Source organism: Charadrius vociferus, unplaced genomic scaffold, assembly GCF_000708025.1.
Source record: "Charadrius vociferus isolate BGI_N301 unplaced genomic scaffold, ASM70802v2 scaffold125, whole genome shotgun sequence".
Classification (NCBI taxonomy): domain Eukaryota; kingdom Metazoa; phylum Chordata; class Aves; order Charadriiformes; family Charadriidae; genus Charadrius; species Charadrius vociferus.
The window spans coordinates 5,112,471-5,134,513 of record NW_009649036.1 but is presented as its reverse complement, the minus strand read 5'-3'; the positions used below and the strand labels follow the sequence as shown (position 1 = coordinate 5,134,513).

At 37.1% G+C, this 22,043-nt stretch overlaps 1 protein-coding gene across 1 annotated transcript in view; it reads left to right on the top strand.

Annotated features, from left to right (window-relative positions):
- Positions 1-13,910, top strand: part of USP15 (ubiquitin specific peptidase 15) — a 56,156-nt gene extending 42,246 nt beyond the window's left edge. Inside the window, exons 10-23 of the mRNA XM_009887847.1 lie at positions 3,116-3,289; positions 3,618-3,776; positions 4,525-4,749; positions 6,407-6,490; positions 6,581-6,675; positions 6,845-7,033; positions 7,885-8,000; positions 8,128-8,403; positions 8,716-8,786; positions 9,151-9,266; positions 11,873-12,022; positions 12,450-12,553; positions 13,141-13,229; positions 13,542-13,910. Coding sequence (XP_009886149.1) covers positions 3,116-3,289; positions 3,618-3,776; positions 4,525-4,749; positions 6,407-6,490; positions 6,581-6,675; positions 6,845-7,033; positions 7,885-8,000; positions 8,128-8,403; positions 8,716-8,786; positions 9,151-9,266; positions 11,873-12,022; positions 12,450-12,553; positions 13,141-13,229; positions 13,542-13,727 — 2,034 coding nt within the window. The 3' untranslated portion in view covers positions 13,728-13,910. The remainder of the gene's footprint in view (positions 1-3,115; positions 3,290-3,617; positions 3,777-4,524; positions 4,750-6,406; positions 6,491-6,580; positions 6,676-6,844; positions 7,034-7,884; positions 8,001-8,127; positions 8,404-8,715; positions 8,787-9,150; positions 9,267-11,872; positions 12,023-12,449; positions 12,554-13,140; positions 13,230-13,541) is intronic.
- Positions 13,911-22,043: the final 8,133 nt, after the last annotated feature.

Sequence of the window (22,043 nt, the reverse complement as noted above, 5' to 3'; positions counted from 1 at the left end):
GAGGCTACAGCATTGAGGAATATATAAGGAACTAAAAATGAAGATTATTCATTGTTCATTTTCCTGTGCATCTTAACACCTCCCACACCCTACTGGTTACAGCTGTGCTCTCTAAACAGTAGACTGTATGTGTCTTTATGGGTGATTGTTTCCTTTTTGACTCAGTACTTCAGGGCGTTTGTATGCATATGTATGTACATCAACAATGCATGCAGTGTTGCATAATACAGTTGGCGCACAAATTGTGTGTAGCGTTGTTTCAGCCAGTCGCGTTGTTCGACTCATTTTCTTGGAGGCTGATTATGATCTTTTGATACTAATGACATAAATAGCTGTTATCCACAGATTGCTCTGCTACAGATTTTTTTTTTCCTTTTTTCCCAAGAAATTAGTATGTTACATGGCACTTTAACTTCAGTGTTAACCTTTGTTATGCTGAAGACTGATCCTTCTCTTCTGTGGTTTGTCTCATAGTTGCTCTTGGAGTTTATACATCCTGTTCCATCTTTTCCCATGGTCATTTAGCTAAATGACCAGTTTAGGTTCAGAAACTGAGCACTTCACACAAGTTTTTGTTGGTTAAAGGAAACTTGTGGAGGCTGCAGTACCTGAAATGAAGTGCCGTTCTGTTACCTCTTTAGTTCACAAACTGTTTTCTGTAGTTTTACTGTATTTGTTTAGCTTTTTTGGTTTCTGTTGTTCTTCATCTGTGGGTATACTTGTTAGTTTACCTATGTCTGTGTTTTAAAGCAAACAAACAAAACCCACCAAACCACTAGGTTGAACAGGGCACATAAATCTGATGACTTTGCTGTCTGGTAGCTTGTCTTGGTTCTAATTGTTCTGGTTTGGTTTGGTTTTTTTATCGATGCTTTCCATTAGGCTTCCTTGATAACCTACAGCGTATCATATCATGAGAAAATAAGAATGTAGGCTTCCTTTCAAAGGCTCCAAGCATCCAGGCTTCTGGATTCTTTTTCCCCTGTGACTTTAATCAGAATCTTAAATCGTTCTCCATTGTCACCCTTTTCAACATTGTAAATATTTAGCTCAGAAATTGCCATGTTCAGATAGATACTTGTGCATTCCAGTACTACCATCAGTGTCATCTTATGGTGGAATGTGGACATTGTTATAAGGAAAAAGGGAAATTATCTGTAGTGATCTTCCTGACTTACACATACAAATACAAATTATATTCTGAGAATGTGACAAAATGATTTATCAGGTGAAAACCAGGAGAAGATAAATTAGTGTTTTGGTGAAACAACACACTGTCAGCACATCATGTAGTGCTTGACTAAGAACCTATAGAAAAATTTACCTTTTTTGCATTGTTTAGTTCCTTCTTGTGGACATTTCTCACACTAAGCTGACCAGCTGAACAGATTTGATCTCCTAAACCAGACCAAAGAATAATCCAGAAGAAAAGTGGGGAGGAAAAATAGTTTTTTGACAGTTTTAGTGAGATTAATATGTTTGTTGTGCAATCAGAGAGAGTCAGCAGAGAAGGGGCAGGACTTCTTTGGGCAGTAGGATTTCAGTAGGATTTGTCACATCACTCAAATTGAACATGCAGTTTTACCTAAAGTGTAGTTTTATTTCTCATTAGTTTCTTCTGAAAACTCTGACCACTTCTGTATGGATTTGAGGGACCAGGGGTTTCTCCTCTTAGCTGCATGGATCAGTTCAGAACTACAACACAGATCTGTGAGGTAGCGGGGATTGGGATCACTACTGCTAGGAAGAAAAGCGATTTGCCATGTAACAAGAAAAATGAGCTTTCTTCAACCCTCAGTGCCCAAAAGGCCCTGTAATATCAGGAGTTTTTTGCAGCGTTGACAGCTCATGAAAGCTTTAGGTGGGATGGGAGAGAAAGGAAGGAGTGCGATATGGGCATGAAACTCACCTCTCTACAGCTTTCAGTTTGCTTTGTAATAGTACACAGTTATGACAGGCAGAAGTAGGAATAACTTTTTTCTGCCCAGCTCAATAAAGTTGTAATTCTTCCTGTCTCAATTGTTGCATCTTATGCAGTAGCGTATGTGGAGCTGAAATTTTTGTTCTTCCCCTTGTTTGCAGAGACGCAGATGAGACTGATGAATATCTGACCTTTCTTGGAATCTTTAATAGAGGAAAGAATGCAGAAAAGCTTATAATATTTAATGAAGAAACTTTGCTAAATCTATATGCTAAGGCGTGGCATGGGAATAATTTCCGAATGATGGGAAAGTTTTTGTTTATAGGAGTGTGTGGAGTAGCACACTAAAATTCAGAATGGTTTCCTAAAATTGTAAGACATACTTCAGCAGTTACATCCTCCTATATCTAAGTGCTCTCAGAAGGGACAAACTTGTAGAGAGGATGTCATTATCCCAGTCTAAACCAAGGCCCTTACTTTCCTTGAACTAATTTCAGCTTTAAACAGCTTCACCAAATTTAAAATAGCATAGGGAAAGCTGCGCCAATTCTGATACAAAGTCTAGTCCATCTAGCATAGATTGCTGTCTTCAACAGCTTCCGTAAGCAGATGCCTAGAAAGAGGAGGAGGAGGGCAAACATCCTTACCTTCTCTTCTTCTTGCCCCTGCCAAAAAAATCTCTCTGTTTTCAACTATTTTATGCTCACATGCTGTTCTGAATGTGGTGTAATTTGATTTAGTAAGCTGTATTGGCTCTCTCTTCTGATTACCTATGCAGTCTCTCCTTGAGACTGTGTAAACTTTATGCATCTATAACAACTTTCAGCAAGGAGTTTCGTGAAGCTATTATTCCTGTATCAAGAACCACCTTTTGTTTGTTTTAAACCTCGATACAAATAGTGTTGTCACACTGTGGTTGGCTGGACTACTATCTATGTCTGATAAATTCTGATGTAAAGCTTTTGAAAAACATTATCTGTGCGTAACTTGTAATGATAGCTGCAGCCAGTCTTGGTTTAAAACCATTATTTGTTTCTGGGAAAGACTTTTTTTTTTCCTTTTTTTTTTTTTTTTTGCGGGCACTAGGTGTTACAGTTTAAAGTATTGTTCATGTCTGCTTTAAGGAAGTTCAAACATTCTTTGTTTGAACTAATTCAAATCACTGTTCTAAAAATTCTGTATTTCTGTTTACAGTGTCTGAGCAACACACCTCCTCTTACAGAATACTTCCTCAATGATAAATACCAAGAAGAGCTGAATTTTGACAATCCTTTAGGAATGCGAGGTGAAATAGCAAAATCTTATGCAGAGCTTATCAAGCAAATGTGGTCAGGAAAATACAGCTATGTTACCCCAAGAGCATTTAAGGTCAGTAGGGAATATAACCTGAATGTACATTGTCAGTTTTGGTTTTGTAGTTTAAGTATACAAAACTTATGGAAATATGCAAGAATAAGAATTTGAAGTAATATTCATCAGTATGCAGTCCGTTCATTTAACTGTTAAAACACTTGGATGTATATTTAAATAAGTGTCAACTGTCCTTGTGCTTTGGTCTTTGAGAATTGGTTTTGGCTTCCTGTCTCCATTGAAAAGCTTATCTTTTATAACTTTGTAAGTTTTACCTTTTCAGCTTTTTGCTGTAGCATCTCAGCATTAATTAAGGTACCAGAAGTATTTGTATTTATTTTTTTAGACACAAGTGGGACGATTTGCCCCACAATTTTCTGGTTATCAGCAACAAGATTGTCAAGAGCTACTGGCTTTTCTCTTGGATGGATTACATGAGGATTTGAATCGAATTAGAAAAAAGCCTTACATTCAGTTAAAGGATGCCGATGGGAGACCAGACAAGGTAGTGGTTTTGGTGTTGATCATCTTCATTTTATCCAAGGCTGTACATTGCAAGATACTTCTACGTGATTGTGTACTGAAGGGTTGGGTCACTGATCACGTGTTGCTTTTTCTGGAAGAGATTTGAGAAAATAAGCCAAAATCTTAAAATGGAGATTTTGTTCAAGTACCTGTGTAAATTTCTGTTGATTTGGAAGATAATTGGGTGGGTAGAAGGGTGTTAAGGCTTTGTTAAGACCTTTTTGTTCAATTCAGTGCTGAATTCAGTTGGAGAAACAATTTCCATTCTGTTGGGTTTTTATTCTTGTATCTACAGGATGCAGTGTTCTGTCTCTCTCCAGTTCTCTTACTTTAGGGAAACTCTTCTAGCATTGAGCTACAAGCACATAGATAATTTCTTTTGTTACAAGTATGAGTTACTTCAGATGGAATTTTTAGTTTTATTTTGCTTTTGACTTGCCCCAAGCCACTTGAAGTCTCTCTCAGACTACGTAATAAGACCGACAGAATCTCCATCCTAGGAAAAGCATACATCTTTTAACCTGATAGTGGTTACAGATTTTACAGGGATTGAGATTTCTATGTTTAGGTGGTAACCTAGAACGTTCTATCAAGTGCTCTTAATAATAACTCTCACTATTCATTTCCTACTACTTTGTCATAAGAGCACTATCAAGTGCTCTTAATAATAACTCTCACTGTTCATTTCCTACTACTTTATCATAACCCAGGTCATGCTTTAATTACAGGTGGTCGCTGAAGAAGCCTGGGAAAACCATTTAAAAAGAAATGATTCCATCATTGTAGATATATTTCATGGCCTTTTTAAATCCACCCTAGTTTGTCCTGAATGTGCTAAGATATCTGTAACCTTTGATCCCTTTTGTTACTTGACACTTCCATTACCCATGAAAAAAGAACGCACTTTGGAAGTTTATTTAGTTAGAACGGATCCACTTGCAAAGCCTATGCAGGTAAGCCTCCTAGTTTATGTACAAAACTCCTGATTCATATGGCATTAACAATGAACCTGAGTTCCTTTACATTTTTTAAGTTTGTAACTACAATAGCAAATCCAACAAGCTTTAGTTTTCTGGTATGTATTCTGAAGTCCCACTTAGCTTAAGGAAGACTATACATACCTTCTTCTATTTCTATCGGTTTCAAGGAAGATACTGGTAATCGTTTTATGGTTATGTTAATAAGGCTTCTTAGTCTTTAAAATGTATGCTGTCCTCATTTTTTATTTTAGTGTTGCTATAATGAATTTGTATGGTTAAAAAAAAAAGTATTTATACGCTTAATCCAGACTTAATTCCTCAGTTTCTTAGCCTCAAAACACAAATATTGGTAGTAATTGATACAAAAAAACCCATGACTAAATAGATCAGCTAGTCCTGAATTCTTCTGTGCTATCATTTAATAGTCAAAAGAAAAAAAAAATCAGATGAGATTTCTTTGTAAAGAGTATCTCTTGCCTTTTTTAGGAAGGATGGTATTATACACGTTAGAATGGCGAGAAACAATGTACACGGGTTATGGTAACAAAATCATGATTAAATGTTTCTAGCTGTACCTTATGGGGTAAGCAAGGATAGGTGAAATAAATAAGACACGGGCAGTTAGGCAGACTTGCAAAAAGGCTTTAACACCTGAAATCAGAGTACTATAAGAAGGAAAGGGGCGGGTGAAAGGGGGAGTGTTCTCAAAGGCAGTCTCAGTTAGGGAAGTCAAAGATAAAGGGACATATATTAAATAGTGGCAGGTGAGCCTGCTAGAAATTTAATTATTTGTGAGAACAGGTTTGCACAAGGGACACACAGTAGTTGAAGATGACCCTGTATGACATGTGAGATGGTTATGCAGGAATGAATAGTGTTTGGGAAGCGTACGAGTTCAGTAGAGCTTTTGTGAGTCTAAATAGCTATAAGACTTCAAGAGATACCAAGCACATGCTGTACTTAGCAATTAATTACAAAGTTATAATACCTTATTTCTAATTAACCCTGTCTTTATTTATCATGCAAATAACAGGTAATAGTCCTGTGTGGAGTTTCCTTACAAACTGCAGGTGTACTGCAGTAAGGGAAGTCACAGGGAGGTTTTCTTTGACTGTTAATCATCAGGTTCTCTCTCTGCATGTGAAATTAGAATTCGGTCTTTATCCATTGCCTGCCTTTTCGGTCTTTATCCATTGCTTTTTTCCCCAGTAATACTTTATAAACAGCTTGTGTTGTATTCCAAATTTAAGAATCTAATCAATAGCATACATACTATTTAAATACTTAAATAAGTAGGTGCTGTTGGAATATATAAATCTTAAGTAAATAATGCTGCTAGTCTTCTTACGGAGAAAGTAAAATAACATCCAAAAAAAAAAGCATTGTGTAAACTAATAAACATAGTTTTCAAAGTGTGTGTGTTTGTATGAGTAAAGTTGTAAAGGTTACTACTACGTTTTCAGCAGCTTTCGGAATTTGTGTTAGTTGATTTACATACTTTACACCTTAAGTTCAAGAATCTGAAAGAAGTACGTGAAGTATGCTGAATAAGTGATAAGTAGTTTGGCTTTTTTTCTCATGCATATTTGTTCCCTTAAGAAACTAAAGTGACATTTTATTTTTTTTTTAGTACAAAGTAGTTGTTCCCAAAATTGGAAATATATTGGATCTTTGCACAGCATTGTCAGCTTTGTCTGGTGTTGCTGCAGATAAGGTAAGAGTGATTTCTTATATGAAACACAACAATGAACAGGTTAACTCATATTGGACCTGATTTAATGATGTATACTCCATTTCTTTTTAGATGATTGTTACTGATATATACAATCACAGGTTCCACAGGATATTTGGCATGGATGAAAATCTAAGTAGTATTATGGAACGTGATGACATTTATGTGTAAGTACAGATAATGTGCTTCGCATCTCTCTGCAGTTTTAGTTATTTGCAAAAGATTAAAACCTAGACATAAGATAAAGACAAATTTTGTGGGGTTTATAATTTTTTTTCCCTTTGTTGCCTTTTAAATGACAGTTGTGCTTTGTATTTCTGATTGTCTTTCTTTTAGATTTGAAATTGCTATCAATAGAACAGAAGATACAGAACAAGTTATAATTCCTGTTTGTTTAAGGGAAAAGTGCAGGCACACTAGCTACAGCCATAGTGGTTCTTCACTGTTTGGTCAACCTTTTCTCATAGCAGTGCCTAGAAACAATACTGAAGATAAACTGTATAACCTGCTGCTGCTAAGAATGTGGTAAGGTTATTGTTTAAAGAAAAATGTGTTTGTTATGAATAAAGCTAATAGTTGGAATCAGTAGGCACTTATTTTTACATGCATTGCTAACAAACTGGTTATGTTTGAGTACTTAGTCTTTTATTTGCTTTCTGCTAAATACATTAAATCTAAAATTTTAGCCACTTGAGATGTGAACTAGTGTGGATTTCAATTTGATTTTTTTTTGTTAGCATCACCTCATCCCAAAATTACTTGAGAAGACAGTAGAGAGTCAATCTGTATTGTCAGTTATGGGGAATTAATTCTGTTTGTTAAAGCTTCGTAAAACGGAAATGTTTTGCCAATTATTCTGCTATGGTTATATTTCCTTATTGTATTGTTATTGTATCTGCTATACAAGTTTATATACTAATTTATGTTTTAAAACTACATGGTTGACACTTTTCTGAAACTACACTGTAGTACATGTCATTATGTGGAAGAAATTAGAATCATAACCTCTAATTGAAATTTATGCTTCATTTTATGTTGATGTAACTTTCTCTGTATGTAAACCCCTGTATTTTTTTGTGTAAAAAATATGGTTAGCGAACAGTTGAGTGATTTCTGGACAAATAGAGACTAATACCAAGAATCAAGTTGCAGAAAATCCAGTAAACATAAGATTATAGACAAGCAGAATTTCAGATATGCCTGTAACAGTAGACACGTTAGGCAATAAAACTATTTATTCTGTATAAATCAGAAAGCAGTGCAGAAATACAGTACATTAGAAAGGACTTGCTGTAACCATTAATTATCTGGCTTGAACAATGTAAATATTTAAAATCCATTGATTCTAACTGTTGCTTTAATTTCTTAACATTTAGCCGATATGTAAAAACATGTACTGAAACTGAAGACACTGAAGGATCCCTACATTGCTGTAAGGACCATGGTATCAATGGTAATGGCCCAAATGGAATACATGAAGAGGGATCGCCAAGTAAGACTGGAATAGCTAAACTTGTTTAGTAGTTTGTGTTAAATTTGAAACTGAAGTTAATTCTGTAGTGTGTTTCAGTTATGTACTCCACCTCATTTCTTTCTCCTTTTTTTTCCAATTGTTTCAGGTGAAATGGAAACAGATGAACAAGATGATGAATCCAGCCAGGATCAGGAACTTCCTTCAGAGAATGAAAACAGCCAGTCAGAAGACTCAGTTGGAGGTGACAATGACTCTGAAAATGGATTATGTTCTGAGGATACTTGCAAAGGTCAACCACTCACAGGACACAAAAAGCGATTGTTTACATTCCAGTTCAATAATTTAGGCAATACTGACATAAACTACATCAAAGATGATACCAGGCATATTAGATTTGATGATAGGCAACCTAGGCTTGACGGTAAGTCATGGGGAACAGGTTGTGCAACGTTTCATTCTGATACTTTTTTTCTGACTCCGCTTCCATAGAATAGTAGTTCATTCTCTCCGTGTGCTATTTGATATATCTTTTTTTTCCAGTAGTAAATTCTGTATAAATAATTAATTTGTTATTGTCATTAACTCTTAGAAATGCAGAAATTGTGCGTACTTCAATTTTTCACCTTAAATTCATGCTAGCATTGTTTAATCCATTTTGAAGAGTGCCCAAAGTTAATACTGTTTCATGTAAAGCAAGAAATAATATTAAGAGAAAACATATTTTTAATCTCAGAAAGATCTTTCCTTGCTTTGGATTGGGATCCTGAATTGAAGAAGAGATACTTTGATGATAGTGCAGCAGAGGTAAGCTGTTTATGTTGCTCCACTTTCCAGAACTAATAAAACTTAAATGTGAAAAAGACAGCTTAATTAATGTGACCCAAGATACTTTATGTCTTCAAAAGAAGAAGTTAGTATATTTTTTTCACATTTTTTGTAGTAAATATGTTGTCGTAAATAAACCTAATTTACACATATAATAATTAGCAAATCTCAGGCTTACTAATTTGGTAGTAAATCTGAAGCTGTGAAAACTTTTTTCTTGAATGGTTTCTGATCAGTTTTTCCATATATAGGAGCTTTGTAGTTACTGTTTATAGTAAGACGACATCACTAAAATGAGTTTTGTTTCATTTGTTCTCTTAACTCAAGAAATACTTCTCTTTAGGATTTTGAAAAACATGAAAGTGTGGAATATAAGCCTCCCAAAAAGCCTTTTGTGAAATTAAAAGATTGCATTGAGCTGTTTACAACAAAGGAAAAACTAGGTGCTGAAGACCCATGGTAAGGACAAAAACTTAAAGTTGTTATATTCTATGGTGTACACCATATTCTACATATTCTATGGTGTATACACCATAGAATATGGTGTATTTCTTAAAATGTAGTCAAAAACACACTTGAACATTAACAGAGCTATCGAATTGATTTCTTAATGGTATTTTGACTCTTGTCATTTCAAGTGTAGTTGAAAAATCTCAATATTTTTTTCTGTTTTGATCCATTGCTTAACTAAAATTGTTACCGTATGCAGAAGGTTATATTTGTATGGGGGACAACTAACGCATTCAGAATTAGGAGGAGGGGTAGATCCATAAAACATTCTGGTCTGTGAACTGTGATCCACAGTGAATCAATAATCCTGTGCCAAATCCAACCCAGTGGTTTAAACAAATACTCCTTTCTGAGGTTAGAAAGGTTGGTGCGTACTGAAGGTTTTTTATGCAAATACATAACTTGCTTTACATTGGTATATGAAATAGGGATGCGCTTAAACAATGGGTTTGTGGGACGAGGGATATCTGTAGTCAGTAGAACCTCTCAAATTCATGTTCCAACCATGAAGTTTTTCGCAGAGACTTTAGTGATTCGTGTTTCTTTCAAATGATGATTTGGAATCATATCTGAATATTCACAACTATAGGATGTTCCTGTAAGATCGTCCTTCTCACGGAATTTTCTAGCAGATAAGAATCCTTCATCAACACCTGGAGCTCAGAATTAATTAAGTTTGAAAAGAGGGTCTGCCACTTTTTCTTTCAAGGGTACTTAAAAGTTTTGGAGACTTCCAAGCTTTGTCACCAGAGATCCTCCTTTAGTTGGGCAGGGGACGGGGCTGACTTATACATTCTCGTTTTTTTTCTGGGTGGGCTAGATTATACAACACCGGAGAGACTATTTGAGATACCATATAACTCAAGTATCACAGAATTACAGAATGGCAGAGGTTGGAAGGGACCTTTGGAGATCATCTAGTCCAACCCCCTCGCCAAAGCAGGTTCACCCAGGAATTTTGTGTGTTCCGGTTTATGCCCGTTGCCCCTGAAAAGAGTCCAGTCCCATCCTCTTGACACCCACCTTTTAGTTATTTATAAGCATTGATGAGATCCTGTCTCAGTCTTCTCTTCTCCAGGCTAAACAGCCCCAGGTCTCTCAGCCTTTCCTCCTAGGAGAGATGCTCCACTCTGTTGATCATCTTTGTAGCCCTCTGCTGGACTTCCTCCAGTGGTTTCCTGTCCTTGAACTGGAGGGCCCAGAACCGGACACAGTAGTCCAGGTGTGGTCTTACCAGGGCAGAGTAGAGAAGGAGGATGACCTCCCTCGACCTGCTGGCCACACTTTTTTTTAATGCACCCCAGGAGACCTTGGCCACAAGGGCACATTGCTGGCTTATGGTCAACTTGTTGTCCACCAGGACTTCCAGGTCCCTCTCTGCAGAGCTGCTTTCCAGCAGGTCAACCCCTCACCTGTACCGGTGTATGGGGTTATTCCTCCCCAGGTGCAGGACCCTACAACTTGCCCTTGGTGAATTTCATCAGGTTCCTCTCCGCCCAACTGGTGTTGATATGGTGAAGCGCTTCCATTTTTGCAACACATTTTAAGCAGAGTATTTAAACTACAAAATACAATTGCTGCTGAAGTCAAGCAGTTACTACTAGATATATCTCACCAGAGGTCATTAATCACATTCATTCTTCATTTGTCAGGTCTTCACAGGTCTAACCTAGGAGAGCTCATCATCTCTAGTCCAGTGCTATTTGTATTCCAGAGACTAAGCCAACTGGGAAAACAATTCCAAGTTGGGGCAGCTGGCTCCCAGGTTACAGCTTGCCATTACAGTTCTCCTAATTTCTCATCTTTATCTGATGTTGCTGTGTAAAGACACTTGTTCAGTCTTTTTTAATTAACGCTCATCCCTTTTTTTCCTAGATCTTTACTAGTTAGATACCAAGATGTAGAGTATGTGTAGACCACAGAAGAGTTGCTTCCATGCATTGTTCTTACTTACCTTCCTCCCTGAGCCTTAGTTCTTGAAAGATTCAAGTATGCATTGGAGGGAACAGAAATCTGTAAGTCACAGCCTGTTTAGTACTTGCCTGCTAAGGAGGCAAGCTTTTGTAGTAAGGAGTTTTTTCAAGTTCCAGTAGTCGTTGTTATCTGGTTTTAGTGGTAGGGGGGATGAGGTGGGAGATGGAAGAGTTTGGAAATTGGAAGAACCACAGTTGTCTGTTATTTATGGCTTTGCATATAGTCAGTTTTCCTGAAGTATTTTCATAACCCTTCATCTTTTTTTTTATAAAATATGAGAAAGCTGTGTTTTAACTAAAGATACAGGGACTCCTATAGGAGATGAGAATCCTATTGAGGGGTGCTACTTTTGTGTTTAAAATGCTGTCGAGCTTCACTGTGAGGACACTTGCACACTAGCACCTCACGCTTTGAACTGGAAGGGATATCAATGGCACTGGTAACAGACGATGGAATGTGTGTGTGTTTCAGCTTTTGCTTATTCAGTTCCTCCCATGTTACTGGCTTTCTCTACGGTAATGTATTTTAACATACATATGGACTGCAGTTACTTAAAATTGATATTTTTTTTTTTCTTTTAGGTATTGTCCAAACTGTAAAGAACATCAGCAAGCTACCAAGAAGTTAGACTTGTGGTCACTGCCCCCCGTACTGGTAGTTCATCTAAAGCGCTTTTCCTACAGCAGATACATGAGGGACAAGTTGGACACATTGGTTGGCTTTCCAGTAAAGTAAGAAACCTAAATATTTTGGTGCTGGAAATGTAAAAGTTAACATGACTAGGGCACGTGTTTAATCCAGCAATTATATAAAATGGTTTTGTTCTCAGCTTCCATGCGTGGATCCAGTAAACAAAATGCTTGTAGGTGAAAAGTATGAACTTGGAAAAATAATAATAGTCGATAAGTACGAAATAACTCTATCGATAGTTTTGGCCGAGATTACTGGTTCCTGTTCCACTCCTCACAGAGTGAAAGAGATGCGCTGTCAGTGTAGTCTGCTGTGTGTGTGTTTTGTGGGGAATATAAAGTAAAGGGCTCAAAGACCACCAAAATGCAAAATGGTTAGAAGTATTATTAACGTGACTTTCTTTTGGTTGTTTTTTTTGTGTTTTGTTTTTTTTGTGTGTGTTTGGTTTGTTTTTTTTTTTTTAAACAGCGACTTGGACATGTCAGAGTTCCTTATTAATCCCAATGCAGGGCCTTGCCGCTACAACTTGATTGCTGTCTCCAACCACTATGGAGGAATGGGAGGAGGGCATTGTAAGTTGATTTCAAGTATCATCATTCTACATGTCAGCTTTCTTTCCGTGTTCGTTTTGATTTAAGTACTGATGACTTTGAATCAACTTTTTTTTTTTTTAATGGTTGAGGGACAATTTTTTTCATTGCCTTGAAAAGCCTTCACAAGTGTTCTAATGCAAAAATCTATATTAAATGAGCTTTCAAGGATAATTGTAGGTTCTTTCGTACTTCTAGCTATGCATATTGTGAAAAGAGAAAATGTAAGAGCTCCATAAGAGCTACTGTACTCTTACAACTGATATTGTCTTACTTGTCTATTTTTGTACTTTGTGCATCTCCTTGAAAGAAGAGAGAAAAATGAAAAAGTGACTGTGGGATTTTATTTTGACTGCCCTTTCTCACTGTACATTCTCTTTAGAAGGGGAATGTTACTGGTTAAGCTTTCCTTGCTTTAAAAAAAAAGTGTGTGACAATATGAGTCTAATAGTGAGAATAGGTTTTAGTTAGTTAAATGTCAAGTGTTTGACAGTAACAGACTCTAGCGACTGATTGTATTACATCTATGAAGATACAGAGCCCTCAGACGTTGTGCTTTTTTGTCCTAGATACTGCTTTTGCAAAAAATAAGGATGATGGAAAATGGTACTACTTTGATGACAGTAGTGTGTCCACTGCATGTGAGGACCAAATAGTGGCAAGTACCTTTTGTGTTTCTAAATTGGAACTGCTGATGATGTTTTCTTCTTGAGGGAAGAAAAATGAAGAGTAAATCACGAACCTTGGAGTAAATTTGTAGGTAGTAGTTTGGGTTCCTTCAAAGGACAGTACAAAACAAAAATGGTTTGCTCTGACATGCAAAAATAGCTTACATGAAAGCTTTGGATTTCTTTGTAATTTTACCTTGTAGAATTGGAAGCAACAACAAAAAAAAAAAAAAAAAAGGGTAACTTGGATTGTAAATGTTTTGTCTGGAGCCTCATGAACATATTACACTTCTCTTTTACAGTCCAAAGCAGCATATGTGCTTTTCTACCAGAGACAAGACACAATCAGTGGAACTGGCTTTTTCCCTCTTGACCGGGAATCTAAACAAGGTGCTTCAGCTGCTACAGGCATCCCACTAGAAAGTGATGAAGACAGCAACGAAAACGATAATGATATAGAAAATGAAAATTGTATGCACACTAACTAATGGAAGAACTAGAAGCCATAAAAGAGACTTTCTTACTGGGGATACCTATTGAAAGAGTGAAATTGCCCAGCAAATTAAGAATAAAAATCTGAGATGGGGAATTTCAGATAACAGAATGTAAATCTTTATTACATTTTAACATGTGCAGTACTTGAAGTGAAACAATAAAAACTTAAACAGAAATTGTCTCTAATGCATTTACAGTCTTGTATTCACAAGCTATATATAGGAAATCACAAATAAACCCCTTTTAAGTTTTCTGCTGCTGTTCTGATGGATTATGTTTTCTTTTGTTTTGGATGTGAGTTAATAAGAAAAATGTTAAATCTGTGGATTTCTGAGATTTATTTTCTTAGTACTGCAAGAATACTACTGCCAAGTCTCGTTCCTGGATGAATATGTACATGTTCCTTAGGCTGTCACACAGACTACCAGTAAAAATGTCATAAATATGTAAGCAGTAGTTTTCTTGAAACAGCAAAATTTTGTTTCTCCCTAAAAATTCATTATTTTTTGTTTAAATTCGGTCACAATAGAAGAAATAGCTTGAAAAGGTGTTTTAACCTTTTGTGATATAGCTGAGCATCCAGAATATTATGTTCATCTTACTGCTGCTGTGGAACAGGTTCTGGATTTCATGCTGCATTAACAGAAAGTTTTTCAATTAAATGTAAGTATCCTTTGTTGCTTGTTGGAATCTACTCTGCAGACATAATTCCTGTTATCTTGCTTATAAGACATGCATAATTTTAATCTGGTGTCAGTTCAAAATTTAAAATTGTGCTGTAAGTTCTATCTCCCCAGTTTTTGCAGTTTGACAGCTTGCAAACTACTCTGTAATAGGGTCAGAGTTAATAGTATCCTGTATCCATAGTAATGACTGTGTATCGGGCTTAGATGAGAATTTTTTCAATATAACCTGCCTTTAAGTTGTTAATGAACAAAAGAACTTTAAAGGTAGGCCTGTTAATTTTCTTTGTGTGTTCCTGATGGAATTCACCATAGCCTTACAGCATATCTGCAAAGGTAACTCATTATAAGAGAATTGGCGTTTGCATGTTCAAGTCAGAACCTGTACAGTATATAAGGCATACAAACTTTGAATTGGATTTCAGTTAACTATGTTCAGGGGTCCGGGATGCCAAAATAAGTGTGACAGTTTGAAACATTTTTTTAATTCGCTGCTTTCCCTATGATCTAGTTGGAAGAATGTATTGTTGATTTGTATACAATACTGCCTTTGAGAGGGGCTCTTAAGTGCAGGGGCACACTTCACATATCTACTACCTGGAGAATCGCTTTGTGTCCCACTGGTTATAAACAGATAATTTAAAAGAGGAAAAAAGCAAAAAGTATGATGTTCTTCACTTGAACTAATCAAATACAATAGGTTATAAATTGTGTATTGTAAATAAAAGTTCACTCTGTGAGTGCACATTTTGGTAAATTATTTATTTATGTTAGCATTAAAAAGTTTAAAAAATTGCATTTGACCAGGATATAAATGAGGTATGTTGGACATGGCTTTGCTTTATACCTTGATATTAAAACTGGTGTTTCATCCTGGTATTTTAAAGCTGCTTTGAGTTTTGTTTTTTTGTTTTTTTTTTAAATGTAAACTAACCTCCTGCATGACAGAGGTTAAAATTTTGTCTGCACTTGAGTTCACTTGGGTTTACATTTGAAATGCGCATGTTTATTTATACAGATTTCAATAAAGCTATTCAAGGCCTTATTTAGTCTTCCATTTTCTTACAAATTCTTTTCCCACAGTGTTTGTGTAATGGGTAGTCTTTGTCTAAGACTTATATTATGAGGTACAAAATGGCTATTTAATGACCTATGCAGGTAAGATTAATAGTATTTTCAGAAGATAATATATATAAAAGGGATTCTGTCCTGTCAGTGTCTGGCTGTGAAAACATAAGGCTGCAAAAAATTGTTTGTCATAAAAACCTATTATTTGTTTTTTAAAAGTAATACTGTAACAAGAATTAATTGAATGGAAAGGTACTAACTCTGAGATGGTTGGAGAAATGAGGGAATATATTTAAGATTAGACAAACCCATACAGTGGGAGGGAAACGAAGGAAGCTTTTGGCTTAAGACCTTGTATTTAGGTGTGGAATACAGTAACCCTATACAAAGCTATGTACTAAATAGCTTGTGAGTTTAGCTTGCTTATTTTAATCAGAACACTCGAGAGATGAGTTTTATCTGTGAAGTAGAGGAAGTAATCCTAGAGAAGCAATCCTCTCTTTGAATAACACACACAAAGAGCCGCCCGACAGTCGTTCTCCCACTGATTTTTCTCCTGTCGTGTCAGCCTAGAACTTGCTTGGAAAAATCATGACGGAGCAAAGGATCTGGCTTGACTTATCAAAGTCTCACTTTGGAGTTTGTAGATCAGAGCTTTCATATCTGGTAACTCAGGCTCCTGACGCACTTCATTCTCCCTTTGAAAATGCAGATCTGCATATACATAGATGGGTTCTTGTATTTGAAGGAATGCACTTACCTACTAATAGCTGGATCATCCAGACAGAGTTTAAAAGGGTATTGATCAAAGTAACATTTAGGAAAAAAACTACATAGATAGTTTCTAATTTGTTTTGGGGTTTTTTTGTTTTTTTTAATTTGGCTTCCAAGATTACACACACTGAGTTTGTAAGCTTCCTAATCAGATATAAAACTCAGTAACATTCATATATGACTGTCTCAAAGGTTTCTGGGAATTCAGCCAAGCTGTGAGTTTGAAACTGTATTCACACATAAGACAGGTTAATTCATCCAGTGTGGACATGCTTAAAATTAAAACTACAGAAAGCATATTACTCTTTACGGTGTCAATCAAAAGTTACTGTCACTCAACTAGTCATTTATATAGAGAAGAAAGAGGGTCTTAATATCTCTTTTTATGACTCACGTCTGACAAGAATCTACAGTGACATTGACAGCAAGTGTTTTGATGGCTATAAGTATTAGCGTAACCCCCCAAATGATAAGGGGGATAACCTGGTTAATGCGAGAGTCACGGAAACAAAACAGAGTAGGAAGCAGAAGACAGCTTGCAATTCCCAGTTACTCCAGGGATTTTGTGGCAGCAATACGTCGTTTAAAGGCTGGCTGGGAGGGAAGGAGAGGTAAAGAGGTACTGCCCAGAACCTCTTGTTTTAGTTGGCTTCTGACGGCGTTCTGGATGCTTCGGTGCAGATCAGTTCCATGATCTCTTCTATCATCCACTCAAATTAAAGTCCTACCTGTCTTCCTGGCACACTGAAGTGAAGTTGGCTGCTCACAGTTGAGATGACAGACAAGAAAAGCTGCCAGATGATGTAGAAACATCTCCTGCATCTACAGCTAATTGCTAATGGGCAGGCCACAACCCCTTCTAGCTTTCCCAGCAAGTCAGCGCTGCGTTATGGAGCGCAGTGTATTTTTCTTAAGAGTTCTGAATTCTTTAGAAGGAAGTCACTATGGCGGGCAAAGAAATTAATTGGCAAACTGGCAGACCCACCAGTTTTCTTGAAAAATAATGCTTTCTGTGATGTCAGACTGTAATTTCAGGGTATAGTTTCTCATTGTTTCTGAGTACTAGTTACTTTGACCAAAAAAATGACTATAAATGTAGTGAAACAATATGAAAGCTATATTTGAGAGAATAAGCATGTTCTTAGCCTGCAGGCAAATTGCTCTCTCTGGATTTTTTTTTAGTTCTTTTTCCTTGAGGGGGGTAAACAAATTGTGAAAACAGTTCCACTTTCTTAATTCCAATATGGCATGCTTCCCTGGCACTGCACGCCCCTGAGGCAGGCAGACAGACCAGTCTAACTGAAAAGAAATTAAATCTTGGAATAGCATGGAAACCGCAGAAGAGTCCAAATGTGATAAATTTATGACCAATTATCCCATTAACGAGGGAATGAACTGGGTTACTGTATGGCAGGTAGCATTAACAGTCATCCTGGGCCAAATAATGCAAAAGCTGATACAGGACTCAAATGATAAAGAATTCATGTCAGCCAGTATGGTTTTATGAAAAGTAAGTTTTGTTATTTGGGGGGACAAGTAATTGAAAAAGAGAGTTGGCAAAGATTATAATATAGGCGCACTGAGAATTACTTAGGTGCTTGGCACTTAATTATCACCTTAAGTATCACAGTACACTCATCAAAACATGAGTGTTGGGCAGTATCACCCGATACAAAGTTTAGGAACCGACCAACGCTCTCAAAATAGTTTCCATTAGGAAATCACTGTGCAATAGGGGTGTTATTGGAGAAGTTAGTGGCACTTGGTCTTAAATTAATGTTTTTATTCAGTGTTTAAAATATTCATATCATAGCTGCAGACGGTGGAAAGTAGTAAGTATCCTTTGTGCAGCACTGGTGGACAAAGCAATTCAGTGTGAGCTGCCAATGTGAAGCAGTGGTGTAAGAACTTGTCCTTAGATACAAAAGCAGAAATAAGAAGTTGACTTAATTTTCCCAGGTCTGTGGTAAGGATCCTGGGAAAATACACTATTTTAGTTATTACCTTTTAAAAGTTCAGATTGTAACCTGGAAGACATTATAGAAAAAAATAAGTTACAACCCCAGAGTAAATACATTTGCACTAACAGATATAAAGAAGAATTGTTTTCTCGGGAGGACGGCTCAGGAGTGCCTCAGTTTGTGTGCGATACCTTACGAGGGGGGAAATAACTGTATGCAGGGAGTAGTGGAGTGGAGAGAAACTTTCAAATAACTAACGATTCAAAACTGGAATCAGGCAATCTGAAAATAGAAAGAAGTGTGGGAGTCTTTTATGCAATTACCTTTCTACAAGGAGAAGGAAGATACCAGTGGAACCACGAGCAGAGGCGAGCGGTGGGTGCTGTGTTAACTCTGGGCTGGATCCCGTCCCTGGGCTAAGGAGGGATGCAGACAGGATGTGCAGTGGCATTTCCCCAGCAGGGATGGAGACTTAATCTGAGCCATCTGCCTCGGCTCTGGGATCTATGAATCTGTAAACACCCTGGTCTTTTTCAGAGGAGTTCCTCCCTCTTCAGACCTAATGGCACCCCTTAAAAATCACTTAGAAGCTTTGAATAGAGGCCTGAATCGTTAATGTGGAAATAAAACCCATGCTCTTGTTTCAGGGTAGCAAACAGTAGGATTTTTCTTCCCTTCCTGCACCATCGCTACTAACTTAAATCAAGCTCATGAAGCCACTCCAGATCCCATCTGAACAACCTCTTCGATTTATTGTCATTTCCTCAAAGGAACTTATCCCACTGGGTTAGCACCTAAACTGAAACATGTCTCCCTTTTCCTTCTTTCTTTGTGATGCTGGAAGAGCATCTCTGCTTTTCCATGACAGTTTCTGTTAAAGCGCAATGACCCATTCAGAAATGCCCCTGTTGAAAAATGGACAACTCCTCAAAAATGAAAATTAAACCCCATACATCGTGCAACTGAAACAAGGTCTGCAGCCGGCTCTGGGGGCACCAAGGCATTTTCCAGAACACAACGAAGGGTGTCTGGAAAGAATTCAGACGAGCCATGCTTGCTTCCAACATCTGTCAACGTTATAAAATATTTAGAGTGCCGTGGGTGTTGTGTGAATGAGTGTGCGTCTCAGCTGAGGAGAAAGTCTGCAAAACAGAAGGGACAGTAATTACTAACTCCGTATCATCTATACCTATTAAAAACAAATACCAAGAACATCCCTTCTGCCAACTCAGATGTTTTGTTTCTCAGTGATACAAAATACAGAGTTTGGGACTGTTTATGTGGGACTGGTTTCCTTGGGCAATCTGCTGAGTAAGAGGAAAAGGTATTTGGATCCTATTTGAGTTCTGCTCCCCCAGTTCCAATGGGGAAACAGCAGTTTCCGTAAACCCCAATATAATTCAGCTGCAAGGGAAGAGGTCCATAAAAGTGTTGCTACTCTAGAGTTGAATTTGCCAAATCAAATAAAACATATTAGTCATGTTGATTAATTTTTCATTACGTAATAGCTGCACAATGAATTAAATGCAGTGTCTAAATAACCTATTTATTTGCTGAGACTGATGTCCTGAATAACTTTGCCATGTATGACATAGATCTTAAATACAACTTGTAAAGCTGAGACCTAGATTTAAGCACATTTTTCAGAACCGTACTAGGACTGTCGATAGCGGCAGTTTGATTTTCACATCTTTTACTTTAAAAAATTGTCAGCCACCACTGAGTTTCTGGCCTCTGACACTATCTGAATGTTTTTGGGGTTTACTGTAAAATAAAATCATATATATACTAATTTATTTTTTCTTTCCAAATTCTCAATTCAAAAAATGTGAACTTTTTAGATTAATGAACTACAGTTGGGCAGTAAAGTCAATGGAAATGTTTTGATCAAGCATAATAAAAATATTCAGATTTCTGGTGCCTATAATACACAATAATCACAATCAACTGATGGGATGGAGACAACAGAACTGTCGTGGTTTAGGCCGAATTGGCTACTGGGGACCTGGAGGACCCCAGATGGGACCGACAGATGCTCTCCTCTACCACTCTTCAGAGAGAGGGGCAGAGGAGGAAAAAGAGACTTACGAGTTTAGAAGGAACTAAACTACTTTAATGAAATATTAATAATAAAATAAAAAAGAAATAATGAAATATATACAAAACCGTATCAAGCTCCCGAGATGACAATCACGACACTGGCTGGCACTGGGGCAGTCCCAGGCTGGACTCAGTGACGGACGGGAACTGGATTCCGGATCTGCATTCAGGATTGGGATCGCAGGCAGACGAACAGAGTCCTCCTCAGACGTCGGCCATTGCAGGAAGAGATCTGACCTTTCGATCCCTCAGCCTTTATACTGAGCATGAGTCAGATGGGATGGAATACCCTCGTTGGTCAGTTTTGGGTCACCTGTCCTGTCCGCTCCTCCTTGCAGGTGGGACCCCACTATGCTTTTCCGCTTCCGACCCTCCAACGGGGCAAATAACAAAGTTGGTTGGCCTTGGTTGTTATAGCAATAAGTGTAAGCAAGGTCCTCTCTGCATACCATGCCTGGGCATCAACTATAAACATAGGTCTTATCACCCTGAGAGAGTGAACATTGTCTGCACAATATGCTGTTAATTTCAGTTGTTAGAGAGGCCCAGCTAAGAAGCGAAGTTACTGACCAAAATTGGTTCTGTTTTACCTCAAACCAGGACAAGAACTTTCTTCATAAAATACCCATAATCGTTGAATTAACTTAGTTTATACAATTGGAGGAAACTAGATGTACATGTTGACTTTTGGTATAGGAAACAACACCTTAGAAGCTGTCTTCAGGAAATGTAACCTTAGACATTTCTGTAATGTTTTTCAGAGAAAGTGGCAAAGATTAAGAGATAAAAAAGTTTGCAGAACTACTTACTATGGGAAGCCTTTGGTCATCCTCTCTATAATTTTTGGATTTCTCTTTGGTTAACATCATGCTCAGTCTCAGATTGTCATTTTAAAAGCTCATTTTTATGACATAAATTGCTCCCTTAATATCAAGTGTGATGGATTATAATGTCCCCATTTTCCCAGTAGCATTTGACAACATTATTACAATTTGACAGACATGATATTCTTCCCTTGAAATAAAAAGATGACATAGAGGTACCAACTTAATTTATTTAACCAATAAAAATCTTCCCCAAACTTCTGTGAACAAATGTGCAGTTAAAAATAAAAGGAAACAAACCAAATTTAAGATTTAAATTTCCATAGTCCATTCCAGAACAAACACATCAAGTAATTCAATGTGACTCTATGCAAAAGCAATAGAACTGATGGCAAAGAGGAAGAAATTGTGCAGAACTGTGAATGTATGTAAAAATGATGAATCACAGCTAAGACAAGGGCAGGAGTATGGAAAAGCCTACGCTGCATGAATAGAAAAGATGAATGTAGTGAGAAAGTAGTTGTAGGATACTAATAAGGGGGCGGTAGAGAATTTCGAATACATTCTAAAAAAAGCAGGGTTCTATGTTTTAAAAAAAGCAAATACTGCAGAAGTCACTAACAAGCGACTGAAAATTAAAATCTTTGATAGATGTGGGTTGCCCTGTAGGGAAAGGAAACAAAAGTAATTTAGTTCCTAGCGATGGATTTAACTTCTTTGTGAACGAGAGAGAAAACCACTAGAAAAAGAACAATCTAGAGGTGATTCTAGCACATCATTAGGACATTTTCTTAATAAGACAGTAATAGAAGAGCCATACTATTTTTTGACATGAGTCCTCACCTAGTCATTACCTAGTAAGCTGCAATTTATGCGTCCAAGTATTGGAAAATGTCTTG